The following is a 15,556-nucleotide window of genomic DNA, read 5'->3' as shown; positions in this document are numbered from 1 at the left end:
TGCCCTGTCCCATGGGATATTGAAAATCCCATGTTTTTATAAATCAAATAGCAAAATAAATATAATAGTAACAGTAGAAAACTAATGAAATTATTGAATCCTATGTAATTCCGCACATTTTGGTTATATACATGACACTGTAGCTCTTATTTGAGGCGGCGGCGGATTTGCAAATGAGTGTTTTGCAAATTTAAAGTGTCCAGTGTTACAAGTTCGTGCTTGGATGATGAATAAATGACAGGATAATGATAATAAGTATTATATTATAGTGATACAAATCAGTATACCTTGGACTATTATACTAATATAATAATAGTCTCAGAGAATACACTGGTTTGTTGTTATATAAATGTATTATATCAATATTACGGTTGCATGTATATATAATTTTCTATCTATTTACATCATATCATTCTATTCTACTATTATAATAGTACAGCCAATGCAAGTGCATGGTCGAAAATTTTAATGTGTAAATTAAAAATAATAAATTTTGAATGTTGAATTTTAAATTGACTTGACATCTGTAAAATCGTTCGCACAACCAGCCTAAGAAACCCAAAAAACATATTGAGATTCTTTAATTTGTAATGTAGAATTGAGGTGAATAAGAATATCATTATCAAACTATTAAAAAAATACAAAACAGAAGAATAAAGCACAACGTTTACGGCCTAAAAATAACAGTGTGTTTGATAACATTGCAAACTAATATTAAGATTAAAAAAAATAATAATAAAACGATTCATCATTGTAGTAAAAATATTACCTTGAGAAAAGCATTGACAGCTTTGGTAACTCTGTGATATTCGTGCTGAGTAGTTTCCTGGCAGTTCTTCTTTTGTGACACTTTCCTGATAAAGTTTCCAAATTATCTTGTTATATTTCGTTAAAAAATTATAATCTACTCAATGCAAACATATATTAGTTGAGGCAACGAATTAAGTCAAAGTTTGTTGCATGGTGACGATAATTCCAAATACTTCTTGGAAGTAGTTATACATTTTTTGGGATGTAAATATATTCTATTATCAAAATAGAACTGATGACATTGCTTTATTTACAGAGCAAAAGTGAAGCGTCGTTATTGGGCATGAAATGTTAAAAAATAGAGGTTATAGAAAACATTGCCTTAAGTTCAAAATTGTATGGCGCTATCTTGCTTTTCAAAGTTAATAATCCTAATTTATCTATTTAACTCTTCGGTTGAGTGAACAGTAAGTTTTGACTTGCCTTGCTAGCTTTGTGTACGGAAACTTGTCGAGATGAACACCCAACCTTTTCTCTAATTCATAACGGAAAACGCCAGATTCATAATCAGAAAACTGAAAAAAAAAGAAGAGAAATATTGTTCACAGAATAATCAATAATAAAACAACATATAAATATCGGTTAATTACCTTTATATCTAATTTCGAATCGAAATAACACATATCAACAAAACAAAATCAAAAGGATAAATCTTTATGCCTCCGCAAAACGCTAGATCTAACATAGATTTGAATTTTTTAACATATTTAACAGAATACAAAAATATCTATGCCTTCTCCAATGGATGACAAAATCGACCATTCCATTATTAAAGCTATCGAAGAAAACGCATAAATTGACAAAAGAAACAATTTTAAGTTTAAGTTGTTTTAATGTACAGAATAAATCTTTTTATTTTTGCCCATGGAAAGCCTTCAACAACGTTATTCTAAATGACATGTTTGCGCGTGGATTTTTCTCAGTTGTTAGTCCTATAACCCATCTGTCGTCAAGGAAACGAGGAGGTCCGTTATAAGCCATTACTTGGCCCCAGAATTGCCAAAAATTAACCCGTTTAGAAATGGCTTGTGAATATCGATGATATTTTGTAAAGGATGTATTCTAAATTAATTAGAGATAGTGCTATCTAAAGAGTTTATGTTTTCTTCTTTGCTACAATAAGCTTGCCTTGAAATAAGTTTATAAGATTTACAAAGGTTTATTGTTACATTTTTTTTATATCAAATAAAAGAAAAGAAAACCAAATAAATATATTTACCACTGTTACACCGAGAGTTTTGTTTGTTTTTGGATCGTATGCAAAACGACTTTTCCTTTCCAGTAAAGATGGGATCGCTTCCAAAGGTTGTAATCTGTCTAAATAGCCATCTTCTGGTTTCATTGACAACCACCAACCTTTAAATACATCATCATTGAAAAATTCTTTTAAAGAGCGACGAAAGATACCAAAAGGATAGTCAAACTCGAAAATAAACAGACAACGCCATGGCTAAAAATGAAAAAGACAAACAGAAAAGCAATAGTACACATGACACAACATAGAAAACTAAAGAATAAGCAAAACGAACCCCATCAAAAGCTAGGGGTGATATCAAGTGCTCCGGAAGGATAAGCAGATTCTGCTCAACATGTGGCACCCGACGTGTTGTTCATGTTATAAAATCCGGTAAATAGTCTAGTTCGGTTGGTCACATTCATGAAAGGAAAGGGGATTGTAGTTACGGCGTAAGGAACATATCCGATATTATCTGTGAAACGGTTATTCCATAACGGTCAACCAACTCGTGATGGCGTCTGTAAAATTTACGAAAGGATTTAAAACTGTGACCAGAAATAAGGTATTTTAAAGTATAAATTATGATTCTAACTATCATTTAAATTAGAACTTTGCCTTCTTACTGACACTATACAGTCCTCGGCAATAGAAAACGGCACTCAGAACCTATTCATATTGTAGGCTTAGAATTGTTCAGAATTCTTACAATTGTCGAATGAATTCAGCTAAGACAACGTAGTATCTGACGCCAATACGGAATTTATATACGCAAATATCAAAAACAACAAACACAGACTCGTAATTCGTGATTTGGGACAAACACCTACTAGTATACAAGCTTATCAGTAAAATAATAAAACACGTTAAAAATACGCACATACATGACAATCAAAATTAGACATTATTTAGTTCTAAAAAAAGATTGAGAATGAAAATGATATTCGAGAAAAAATTAAAATTATAAAAAAGCGATGTGCATGTAAAACGTTTAAATCATGACTATCTTTCTGTCCAATATCAAACATTTTTAGAAATAGTTTTCAAACAGCATCAGATGAAGGAAACATGATTAGCGCGAATGTAAAAATTAGAAGATGTGGTATGACAGAAATTAGCAACAGTATGTCACCGTACGGTGTTCAACAATGAACAAAGCCCATACCGCATCGTCAGCTTATCAAAGCTTATCCTAAAAATGAAAAAAAGAAACAATTTTTAAAAAGAATTAGCAACTCAATAATACCCAGATTGTATACATACCATCATAACAATGGATAGGATAATTACACAAGAGTCCTCCATCAACATACGTGTTTGTCTCTTTATTTATGGTATACTTTGTAGCTTTGAACACGCCTGATGTAAAAACATAATTATAAATTATAAAAAATATGACAGTGCCGTAAGTAGGTTCATAACTTATCTTAGTAATGCAAATATACAGTTCTCTACATACCAACACTGGCATTAAAAAAAAAATGCTTTAAGAACTGCATACAATGATAACTTGTATCAGCGAATACTTAAAATGACTCAAAATGTTGACCTCTAGAAGTCGGTTGTTCCTCGTGTCATTTGGTTGCCTTCTCATTGACAAATACGCCATGTACATCCTAACATTTTTGCATTAAAAATAAAAATTGAGTAAACAGACATCTATCTCTATTGGTAAACTTTTTTCAAGAGTTTTTTGTGTTTTATTTTGGGTATATTGTTTTTCAAGAGTGCATGTAAGTACTTTCGCGTTTCCAATGTTTGATATGGCAAATTTCTGATAAGAAATAAATTTCCCAAATTCCCATTAGTGTATTGATGTTAATTCAATGTCTTGTAACTCATAGTTTTCTGTTATTTCTAAGTACTAGTATAAAAGGATTTTCGTCCAGCTGTAAGTGTTACAGAAACCTTACATTGCATGTATGTGTATTTTATACATGTGTATTTTAAGTCAAAGTGTTTGCAAAATAATATAATCTTATGAACTATGTCTAATATGAATTCCAATTAATTTTGTTAAAGGATTAACTATACATGGTAACTCGATGTCTAGACAATTACAAGCTACCGGTGTGGCAGATATAATAGTTACCACAGATAAAAATTTGATGTATACAAATGCAAAATCAATTGTATTGAAAATGCAATCGAAAACACTAACAGACATCTGCTGTACACATAAAGCCAACAATAATAGTAGCTATCAGGAACAAAGTTCTAATTCTAGCTGCCACCACCGTATAGATAGCCGAGAATATTATGCGTCTGAGTAGTCCAGCCCTTGCATTAGTGGCCCCCTTTTTATTTTGTCACTGAAGGTAAAAGACGGTACGCTGGACAAACTGAGGCAAGGGATGGACAAGTGTCTTAGCTGCTCTCGAATTTGTTTTGCTCTAAACTCCAGCTCTATCAAATATTCGAGCTAAGCGATCAATAAGTGTTAACATAATTTAAATAATTCGTACCTGGTAAGGACATAGACATACGAACGGCAAGTCTGATTGGCATATTAGGTGTAGTTTTAACATGACAATATTCCTCTGTCATGTGGTTTAAATTAGTTACAACTATGCATAATTCTTTTCCATACAAATCATATAACTGCAAAGAAAACAAAATTATTTCAAACAGTTCAAGGCAAAGTACCTAGTCGATTGTGTCATCCTAGTCAAACATTTAAAAAATAATTATTATAACCGTAACAATACGAAAGCAACACGAACCCGACTAAAAAGAACAAATATGAATCAGCCAATCTGATGTGATGGTAGCAATTCCCCTTTACTAATAGCATCCGGTTTGTTGTTTTTGACTCGTAAAATCTGGTGTTGCCCAACAGTAAAGCTAGAAAAAAACCAAAATGACGAAATCGGGCCTATATTTAAAGGATGATGGTTATGCCCGCGTCACACTGTCCCGATTTTTACGCCGATGGCAACACGATTATGGAAATTTTCAAAATCGGGACTGATCGTATCCAGATCGGGCTATTTGTAGTGTCATCTTTAATCATCGTAGAACAATCGGCCACTTTTTCTAGCCTTCGGGGACAACTTCGGGAAGGGTTCTAAATTTTTTAACATGTTAAAAAATCCCCGAAGGTGCGTCCGATGTTTATGGTTCGTATTGAGTTCGTATCACCATCCTCACCATCGTAATGTCACCGGGAATGCATCTTTGAACATCGTATTGCATTCGTGTTTCCATCGTTTCCATCGGGCAGTTTTGACATTACGATGTCTACACGAATGAATCACGAAGCTAACCGAAGGTCTTACGATGGCAACACGACTTCGTGAAGACCTCGTAATCCCGTCGTGATGCCATCGAATAAAAGTACGAAGGTGACAAGATGGAACTACGACGGCAATAAATCCAGCTAAATGTAAGTTAATTTTCGCGCTTAAATTCATTTAAAGTGCCATGCGCGATATGCACTGGTCAGTCTAATACGACAGTTAAGAAAGACGTTCATAAAACATGGACCTCATATCATATGATTCTTTGAGAACAAGAAAGGCGACAGCGTTGTTTCTATTAATTCAAATGGAACAAGAAGAGCAGGTATTACAGGCTCAGGATTTACTTTTACAAATAAAATATTATTTTTTGTCAATTTTTCATATCAAATAACATAATAAAAATCATAAACGCGCCTCGTATACCAACACTGCAGGTACACGTATATAGGGAAACCAACTTTTTCTTCATTATTCTGATTTTTTATGTATCGTCTGAGTTGTTGTCCCACGAATGTTTACTCCATAAACATTTTGTTTTCTATATGTCATATTTTGCCGCATTTGTTGCTTTCCCCACATCCTTCCTTTAGTCTATATTATTATGATATTCTCCTGGAAAGAGCTCTTTTTGAATAAAAGGGATCAACGAACCCATTACCTTACCTTTAAGATAGATCAGTAAGCATGGGCATAATTATGGGTGATTATTCAGACTAGTGCACACATTTTACAGTTCAAACAAGGCAATGCCGAGCGTGGCATCCCCTCGTATGTAACATATTGGGGACAAATATGGACACTATATTTGTATATGACACATGCAGAAAATGGTAAATTGAATACGCATATTTGATACATAAACTATTTTTTTAGAAATCAACCAAATTATTCAGTAACTGGAAATACCCACGATCTTCCGTCTTATGATTAAACCAAAAATTAAATGTACAATATAATATATATTCAATATTGATCAAACAATTTAAAACGCGTGATGCCTTCGGCATATGATTTAAATGCATCGTAAGCTGTACACGACGTCTTTTAGACATCGTATGGCCATCGCGCCATCATCGTAATCCATCGTGTAGCCTTCGTGATCCATCTTGTAGGCTTCGGCTGAGATATGAAGCTCAAATACCGTCTTCGGTTAACCTTCATATGTCCATCTTTTGCTATCGTATATACTTTCGGCACCCTCGTATAGACTTCGTTGATCGGGACCAACTTCGTACGAACTTACAATTTTCGCATTCGGGTGTCCATCGTATATAAAAATCGGGACAGTGTGACGCGGGCATTATAATTTGTATTTAATAAATCTGCATTCTAAAAGTATTACCTCAGCAAAAGTAAGGTCTGGATTTCCATTTGTTTTACTGGCTATAGCCTCACCAAGGGCTTTTAGAATTCTGTTTCCTGGATTCCACCCGAATCCTGTTAGCAGGTTTGGCAATAAACTGAATATTCCAAAACGAGCATCTTAAAAAAAAAAAAGATCATCGTCAAATGAGATAGCAATCGTCAACAGATAATTACACGTCAAGAAGTACTAATCTAAAGATGCTCATGTTTAAGACCAACAATTCAAACCCCCTATACAAACAACAGTTTCTATTCAATTTTCACAGCTTTCTAAATATTTTACCATTAGTTTCACTTCGTAGGAACCAGGTATATTTTGAATTACACATGTATCATCTTTCTATATGCCATTGTTCAACCAATGTTCAAATTCTTGCAGTGAAATATGACAATTCGGAAGTCAAATAACTGCTATAAAATAAAAAAAAAACTGGTTCTGAAAATCTTAAATTCTACAAGTTCGTCGTCACCAACAAATTGCATCGAAGGTACCAAATAAAAACACCCTTCGTACAACAAATACACACTTAAAAGATTTTCTAGTAATTGGATTTCAGAATGGATATAGTTACAGTAAATAGATACAAGAAAGTGTGATATATATGAGTCGCAATGAGACAACTCTCCATTCAAGTCACAACGTATAAAAAGTAAACAGTTATAGGTCAAAGTACGGCCCTCGACAAAGCCTTGGCTCACAACGAATAGCAATCAATGATTGGGCCCCAAAATGGCATATAAAACAGCTCCTAAGTCAGGAATCAGATGGTTTAAGTAGTTGTCTTTTGTCGATGTGGTTCATAAGTGTTTCTCATTTCTCATTGTTTATATAGGTAAGACTGTTGGTTTTCACGTTTTGAATGGTTTTACACTAGTAATATTTTGGGGCCTTTGATTGCTTGTTGTTCAGTGTGAGCCAAGGCTCCGTGTTGAAGGCCGTACTTTGACATATAATGATTTACTTTTATAAATTGTAACTTGGATGGAGAGTTGTCACTCATACCTCATCTTCTTATATCTACCAACAGGAAAACCCACAATCTAATCTATATAAAAAGCGAGAAACGAGTTTAATAAATTGATTATGTTTCACAATCCTATATAAAAGACCGAGGATTAAATTAACTTGTAGCACGTTCATTAAAGTATCATACTTTTACCAAATAACTCACTTATTCTTGATAATCATTTTACCGACGTTTCCATTGCATTTGCATTTTCAAAGTAATGAACTTTGAATTAGAAGAATTAATACCTTAACACAATTCGAGGACCCTCTCTTTATGAAACGATACAAAGCTGACAGTTGGAAATGATTAGAAAAAGACAAATTAAACAGGAAGATACCAATGCATATTGATGGGATAATCATGCATAACATGTCTATCTTAACGTCTAACTACAAAAATATCAAAATTAGAAAAGAAAAAGAAAAAACAAAGTTGAGATATCTTACCAAAGAAAAGTTTACACATATCTGTTTTGAGGAAATCTTCCGTTTCTCTAGAATTATACCCAACAGCAATCAATGCTGCTTTTAGTGCACCAGCACTAGCACCAGCAAACCTTTTAATTTTCGGATAAATACCTAATTCTTCTAATACCTAAAAAATGTAAATCACATATTAATTACTTTGATGATTAATAATGTTTGGTATCATTCATATTAAAGAAATTCACTTCCAGTAATGTTGGATGGCAACATAATTGTTGAAGGATAACTTGTACTTCAAGTCACCACTACGACGTTTAAGTAGCAAATTTGACCCATCCTAATATCCTAAATACTTTGCACCATATTTTTTCTCAGCGGTTCCTTAATACAGATTACAAGCAACGGTCAAATTTAAAACACCATGTTGACCTTTTCATCTTGATCTCAATTTGAAAGTTATAGACTATAAATGTCATTTCACAGAAAGTAAGTTTACATAAAACATAGTGTAAGAGCTGTAAATGTATAGGACTTCAAGGAGCAAAAAACTCATTAGTAAAAACCTCAAATAAATTGCAGATCCAAGTTTGCCAAATGAACAATTTCGTTAAAAACATTTTGAAGATCTATGTTACGTTTCTGAAGAGAGCAACAATAAAATGTAGGAAGCTAAACAAGAAAATATCAACTTTCCAACTTTAACATTCATTAAGCAGAACCATTGATGAAGGGAATCTTACCTGTATAGATCCACAGAACGCCACACCTTTTAGTCCACCTCCTTCAAATACTATGTTTTCGAAAGGATAGTCGTAGTCAATAGGGTCGACTTCCATTGCTTTGATGTCGAGCTCAGAAATATCAGAGTGTCTCTTCTTTGATACACTTGCTACAAAAAAAGAATTACAATACACCCACTGCTCTCACAACCTTTGCCTTTCCCTATCATTGTATCTACATTTATCTTTTGCCAATTTTAGGTTTAATATGATGATGAAACCCTTTGGAAAATCACATTTCTATCTGCTCTGCAATCAGTTAGCAAATTTTAACCGAATTTGTCGGTAACAATAAGTCAATATACGGAAGAGATTTAAGAAAAACATTTTTTTTTTAATTTCTTTTATAGGCAAAGCAAAGCATTAACACCAACAGCAATCTTTGATTCAGATCGACATAAAAAAATCGTAACAAACTGCATGACTCATCGTTGGAAACTTGAGAAAATTGATGACTTGAATGCAAACGTATTGATAGAGTGGCAAAGAGCGGCATTAGTGGCACACAATTCCTGAACATATATATATATATATATATGTGAGGGTAATATCAACAAATAACATACTAAATACGGGCTTACCAGGCGCAGAAATCTCACAAACACGGTCATAATTGGTGACAAATTCAAAAATAAAACATTAAGACAACCACGGAGTACATCAAGTTATTTTTGGATAACTTCAGGGAAAAAAAAGAGTATAAAATAGACAAATAATATTAGATTTTTATTAAAGAGATAAAAATGAATGTCCCTAGAAAAACCAAATCATTGAAAAATTAAATGTGACAAACTGTATACAGTGTAGATTTGCAAATTGTTTTTGTGTTTCTTTTAGTTTTGTGATTGTTTGAAGGCCCGAGGGAAGATTAGCCATATTGGCATTTAATGTGCTACCCTTTTATTATAAAGTATTTATATTCTAACTTTAATCGCGACATCTAATTTGCGTTATTGCGTCATTAGTTTTCCCTTCCAAAATAAAGATACTCAAGGATTTACTTGGGTTGAAAAATAGGGTCACCAGACTTTTTCCAAACCGGCAATAATCCAATTTATGCTAAGAGGGACTTCTGGTTGGCTGATCGGGAAGTAGAAATACACAGCCACATTCGATCAGAAAAGGTTAGTTAAATCCAATGCCTTGTGCAAGGAGAGTGCTACGTTACATGCACGCCCATAAAAAAGCGTTAAGGGACCCATAAGTACTAGAAGCTTATTACAAACAAAATTTTCTATCTCTATACAACATATCCTTATCTTTTGATGACTGAGATGTCTTTAGAAGACATAAGCAGTTTAATTGAGGTCTGGACCTGGCATGTCGGTATCTGCTAGTACTTCTTTGTTTATTTATGTATCATTATAATTTTGCTTAGTTTCTTTTGTGACCTATTCTGACATCGGACTCGGATTTCTGTCAAATAGAGTTTTACTGTGCGTTTTGCTGTGTGCTTCTTTATTCTGCATTCACTTGAGCCTGCATACGGGGTATATATCTCCCAATTGATACGATATTCCCGTGCTTGCATTTCCTATCATGATTTTCTTGATAGAGGGTTGCTGCTCACAAGGAAGCTATTAAACCAAGAGTTCCAAATGGTGAAGTTGAAATCATCCCTTCGTAAATTTTACGGACGCCATCACGAGTTGGTTGACCGTTATGGAATAACCGTTTCACAAATGATATTGGATATGTTCCTTACGTCGTAATTACAATCCCCTTCCCTTTCATGAATGTGACCTACCGAATTAGACCATTTACCGGATTTGTTATCACATAAGCAACACGACGGGTGCCGCATGTGGAGCAGGATCTGCTTACCCTTCCGGAGCACCTGAGATCACCCCTAGTTTTTTGGTGGGGTTCGTGTTGTTTATTATGTGATATAGATACAATGGATAAGCGTTGATTCTTGAAAAAGAAACCATGAGCCCGGAGGGCGAATGGTTTGTTTAGTTTTCTATGTTGTGTCGTGTGTGCTGTTGTTTGTTTGTCTTTTTCATTTTTAGCCATGGCGTTGTCAGTTTGTTTTAGATTTATGAGTTTGACTGTCCCTTTGGTATCTTTCGTCCCTCTTTGAGGTATAGGGGAGGATTGAGATCTCACTAAACATGTTTAACCCCGCCGCATTTTTGCGCCTGTCTCAAGTCAGGAGCCTCCGACCCATGTAAGTCTTGTATCTTTATTTATTTTATATAAAAAAGAAGATGTGGTATAATTGCCGAAGAGACAACTTTCAACAAGAGACCAAATGACACAGAAATTAACAACTATTATAGGTCTCCGTACGGTCGTCTTAAAAATTAGCAAAGTGCATACCGAATAGTTGGCTATAAAAGGCCCCGAAATAACAAATGTAAAACAATTCAAACGAAAAAAACTACGGCGTAATCTATGTACAAAAAATGAACTAAACACAAATTTGTAACACATCCACAAGCGACAACCACTGAATTACAGGCTACTGACATATTTTTATTTAGGGGCCAGCTGATGCCACGTCCAGGTGCAGGATTATCTCCGTGTTGCGTTAAAGACCCATTGGTGACCTTCGGCCACTATCTGCTCTTTGGTCCGTATGTTGTCTCTTTGACATATTCCCCATTTCCATTCTTAATTTTAATAGATTCATTTTTCCTTTCAGTGAACTTCCTCCTGCTAAAAAATGCGGAATATTTTCCAAATGACGTCTGGCAAACAACAATAAGCAATCAAGTAAAGTTTAAACGAAAGTCATTGAAGTATACAGGGGCACCTTGTTTACCTTAGTACCTTAGTATGATGGGCTTGTAACAATCTGTTCCGGTCCTAATTTTTCAATGTGGAAGTCAAAATAACAGGCTTTCATTCAAGTTAACCCACTATACTGATCACACCTATTATATCTATTGTGTAATTTTGTTTTGCCCGAAACATGCGTGAAATATATGACACAGAACATTCAATATAATACACAATAAAAAAAATTGAAGCAAAGCTTATATCAGCTATTAAAAAACCATATAATTCAATGTGCAAATCGTTTTTTGAGGAAGTAAAATGGACTTCTAAAAGATATTAGATGTCAAAGTACTAGGATCATTTTGCAGTGGTGGAACCAAGGGTGGAATTTCGGTTGTTGGAACCCCTTTTTTTGACAATCAATGCTCTTGAAAGGGGCATATACTTGGAACTCACTTAAATAAATGGTTGGATCTGCCCCTGTGTTGTCATGCTTGTCATGTCTCGAGTTCACCGTTTTACAAATGTAAACGAACTACGGGTTTATCAAAACTTTTACTGTTATTTTATCCAGTCACATAATAGTGTTTTCAAATCTGATTAGGTTTTGTCTGTTTGAATCACGATACTAGTATATAAAACACTGCGATATTGAAAAAAAAAAATAAACTCACTATAATATTATCTAAAAAATACTTGATTCTAACCTTTTAATAAGTGTTTTCAACAGATACTGCATCTGCAAAATTATGTACCATATAGAACAGATGCGTCAACTAAAAATTATACAAATGTAAACCATTGGAAAACATCTGCATTTTTTTCTTTAAATCTTTGCCTTTATACTATGAATACTGGCACATCTGTTTGAGTCTTTCAGTAACATTTATTTCACTTTTAAGTCCAAATAAAAGCTCAGTGATTAAACTTCACATTATGATAGTATAAATAAGGAAATGTGGTATGATTGCCAATGACATCACTATACACCCCCCCCCCCAATAAAAACAAACCCCAAAGGACAAGGGCATGAACATATGCATCGTATGGATTTAAGCAATGAGGAAAACCCTATCACATTTTACAGAATATATATCAGTAATCTTAAAAAAAGAAAATAACACGAAAGAGTTTCTTACTTTCATTAAAACTTTCCTTTGTATCCGCATCAATAGTTCTCTCTTTTTCTTCGTCATCCAACATTTTCTTCAGATATTCTTTCCTGGCTATAGCTATTTTTTTTCTTGCATCAAGACATTTTTCACATATGCTTGTGTCTGTTTCTGAATGTTTACTTGAGAAAAAGCTCACCAGGCATTTCCAAATGTTGTAAAAGAATTTTACAAACCCGTTTCGTTCTGTATTCTGAAAGGATAAAGTCATATATATTTTCAGCCGAAAAATTAGAACATCATTCAATTCATAGAATCATAGTGGTACTGTGCTTATTCCCACAATGTTCGTACCTCTCATTTTAATATCACAAAAGCCAAATTTCTGAATTTTTTTTATATTATGAAATCAATGCACGGAAATATAAAAATCTGAATATTGTAAAGGTATTGCTAGTCATCACTATCTGTGCAGTAATCTTTTTACTGCATTGCAAACTTTAAAAGCAATAAACACATACATAGTGGCGTTCTGGTCTCTTTTCAATCTAAATATTTATATCAGTGAGTGTTTACATCGCGTATACCCATGTAAACTTGAAATAAAGGATACTCCAGAATTATAGAGAATGTTTTGTCTTTAATTTCAAACTGATACAAATGTGCTACTTGAAATGATAATTGGTAATGAAAAGCATTTTTTTTTTGTGTCAATACATGTCAGCTAGCCGGACCTATATGGCTCGATACGTTAGTCCATAGTATGTTCCTCGATAAATGAGATCGTTGATTAAAGACACGCCTATCTATCTTTGCTGTCCTCTAGATGTATTTTTTTTTTTATTTTTGTCGTTGAATAAATATAATTTCCTTTTATTCATATTCCACATTATTTCCCTCCTTTGTGTATCTTATTTTAGGATAGGCATTTCCTGTCGCATTGGAGACGAATGTAGTTTTACTTATGTTGAATCAAATGATCAGTCATAATCGGCGATCAGAAATCATCAGGGGCGTTTCCAGGATATTTGAAAGAGGGGGCGTAGAATTTTTTTTTTGCAAAAAAACATAAAATAATTGAATAAAGACACTAATGTAACGGTTCCTGACTTGAAGCATATATTATACATTTTATAGTTAAAGTGTCAGGGTTTGACATTTTTTTATGCAGAAATATCTCCATTAATTGGCAATGGTTTATTAAAATGATTGGATGGATCTTAACAACACGAATGACACACATGAATGATACAAGACAAGCAAACACTGAAGTATAAAGTGCGTTCGTTCTAAATATTGTAGGCTTTAATATACATGATTGAACATGAAAAATTGACGTCATTGTACTACAGGACTAAATTAAAGCTATCATATCACTGTCTAGTTCTGATATGTGGTATATGTACACAAATACATATGGTGCTTGGATTTAATGGCAAAATGTAGCTCCGATGATGTCAATTAGTTACTCACTAATGGATATTGAAACAATATAATACTACCAAAGACTATCCAGATTGGGAAGTATAAAAATGCTATACCAAATATACATGTTAGCATTTTAAATGAGCCTTAACGCAAAACCTACAATGAACACAGAGACACTGCGGCGCTGGACTCTCATTTTCATTGAATGATTAGACTAGTGTGCCGGGATTCATTAGAACCATTTTATGCGGATTTCTCATGGCGTAATCGTCAATTATGTAAAAATAATCGAGTTTAATGTCTATGTGATTCCGAATTAATATAAAAAGAAATCAGATTATTTGTTTAATTAATGAATATGATAAATTGCCATATCCAATAGCAGATTGCGATATTTTTTTATTTATTTTTTGGAAAAAGGGGGGGGGGCATTACGCCCTTACCTGCACCCGCCCCTGATCATACAATATCGGGGCTGTAAATGTCTCCTGTCTAACCCTGATAAATCTGTACAAATGAAATTCAAAACCCTTAAACTTAACTAAACGGCAAAGTGTAAATGTACACACGAACAATATTTCAAGACTTAGTATAGCAAGACCGAAAACAATTGAATCAAAGCATACGGAAAATTAACATTCCGCTTTGCATTATGCTTGAAATTGATGTATCAATGCTGTTATGAACGATAGTCATTAACATCATCCTTATAGTAAAAATACTAACAAATGACTCGTCTACACCATTATCTTATATAGTTGACTCACTATTTGATAAACCGAAAACCAGAATACGATAATTATTAAAATGAATTACTTACTCTCATATTCAAGTAGAGTCACTGAGCAGCAAACACAAATATATTCCCCAAAAAGTGTTTTCAAATTACGTAAATTCAGTTGCAATGTAGCAATGAAAAACAACGAAAAAAGGTTACTTCTTCATCCAAGAACTGTAAATAAATGATTTCAAACAAAATACTTAATCCGATCTTTTGTGTCGAAATTAAAAGTCAACAAAATTAACATTGTATCATTAGAACTTAATCTTATTTGTATTTGACAAAAGTTGAAATAACTTCGGTAACATTATTAACGGATTATTATTTCATTTTTAAAGATAAACAGTTTACATGTATCTTGATTGTTTGCTCGCCCAAAGGATATTTGTTTATGACGTCTATATTCGTAATATTATGCTTTGGAAAAAAAACATGCTCTATTCATTCATTGAAATTGGGCTTTAAAACAGTTGTGTCTAAGATGGCAATGCCGATGCAGCCATATTACAAAATAAAAAAATCACGTATATATCCATGAGTATTCTCGTGTAATAACCTACCAGGCTCAAGCTAGCAGCCACTCGCTAGCAGCCACTACGCTAGCAGCCAGTTTTCGGATATGTCTATGAACCCAAAAATTGCATAA

The 15,556-nt window shown here is 33.6% G+C and overlaps 1 protein-coding gene across 2 annotated transcripts in view; it reads right to left on the bottom strand.

The window, feature by feature from the left end:
- The window catches only part of LOC143043738 (uncharacterized), a 59,258-nt gene extending 44,172 nt beyond the window's left edge, over positions 1 to 15,086 (bottom strand). The window contains exons 1-10 of one of the 2 annotated variants that reach the window (XM_076215929.1): positions 14,950 to 15,086; positions 12,729 to 12,954; positions 8,827 to 8,975; positions 8,108 to 8,255; positions 6,629 to 6,768; positions 4,510 to 4,645; positions 3,308 to 3,403; positions 2,030 to 2,166; positions 1,234 to 1,325; positions 770 to 854 (exon numbers count right to left, since the gene is read on the bottom strand). In XM_076215929.1, the coding sequence (XP_076072044.1) occupies positions 770 to 854; positions 1,234 to 1,325; positions 2,030 to 2,166; positions 3,308 to 3,403; positions 4,510 to 4,645; positions 6,629 to 6,768; positions 8,108 to 8,255; positions 8,827 to 8,975; positions 12,729 to 12,954; positions 14,950 to 14,955 (1,215 nt within the window). In that variant the 5' untranslated portion in view covers positions 14,956 to 15,086. The remainder of the gene's footprint in view (positions 1 to 769; positions 855 to 1,233; positions 1,326 to 2,029; positions 2,167 to 3,307; positions 3,404 to 4,509; positions 4,646 to 6,628; positions 6,769 to 8,107; positions 8,256 to 8,826; positions 8,976 to 12,728; positions 12,955 to 14,949) is intronic. The other variant, XM_076215922.1, reaches the window with a different exon arrangement.
- Positions 15,087 to 15,556: the final 470 nt, after the last annotated feature.

The sequence above is a fragment of the Mytilus galloprovincialis genome, chromosome 1 (assembly GCF_965363235.1).
Source record: "Mytilus galloprovincialis chromosome 1, xbMytGall1.hap1.1, whole genome shotgun sequence".
Lineage (NCBI taxonomy): Eukaryota > Metazoa > Mollusca > Bivalvia > Mytilida > Mytilidae > Mytilus > Mytilus galloprovincialis.
Note: the sequence above shows the minus strand (reverse complement) of the source record. Positions and strands in the feature narration are given on the sequence as shown.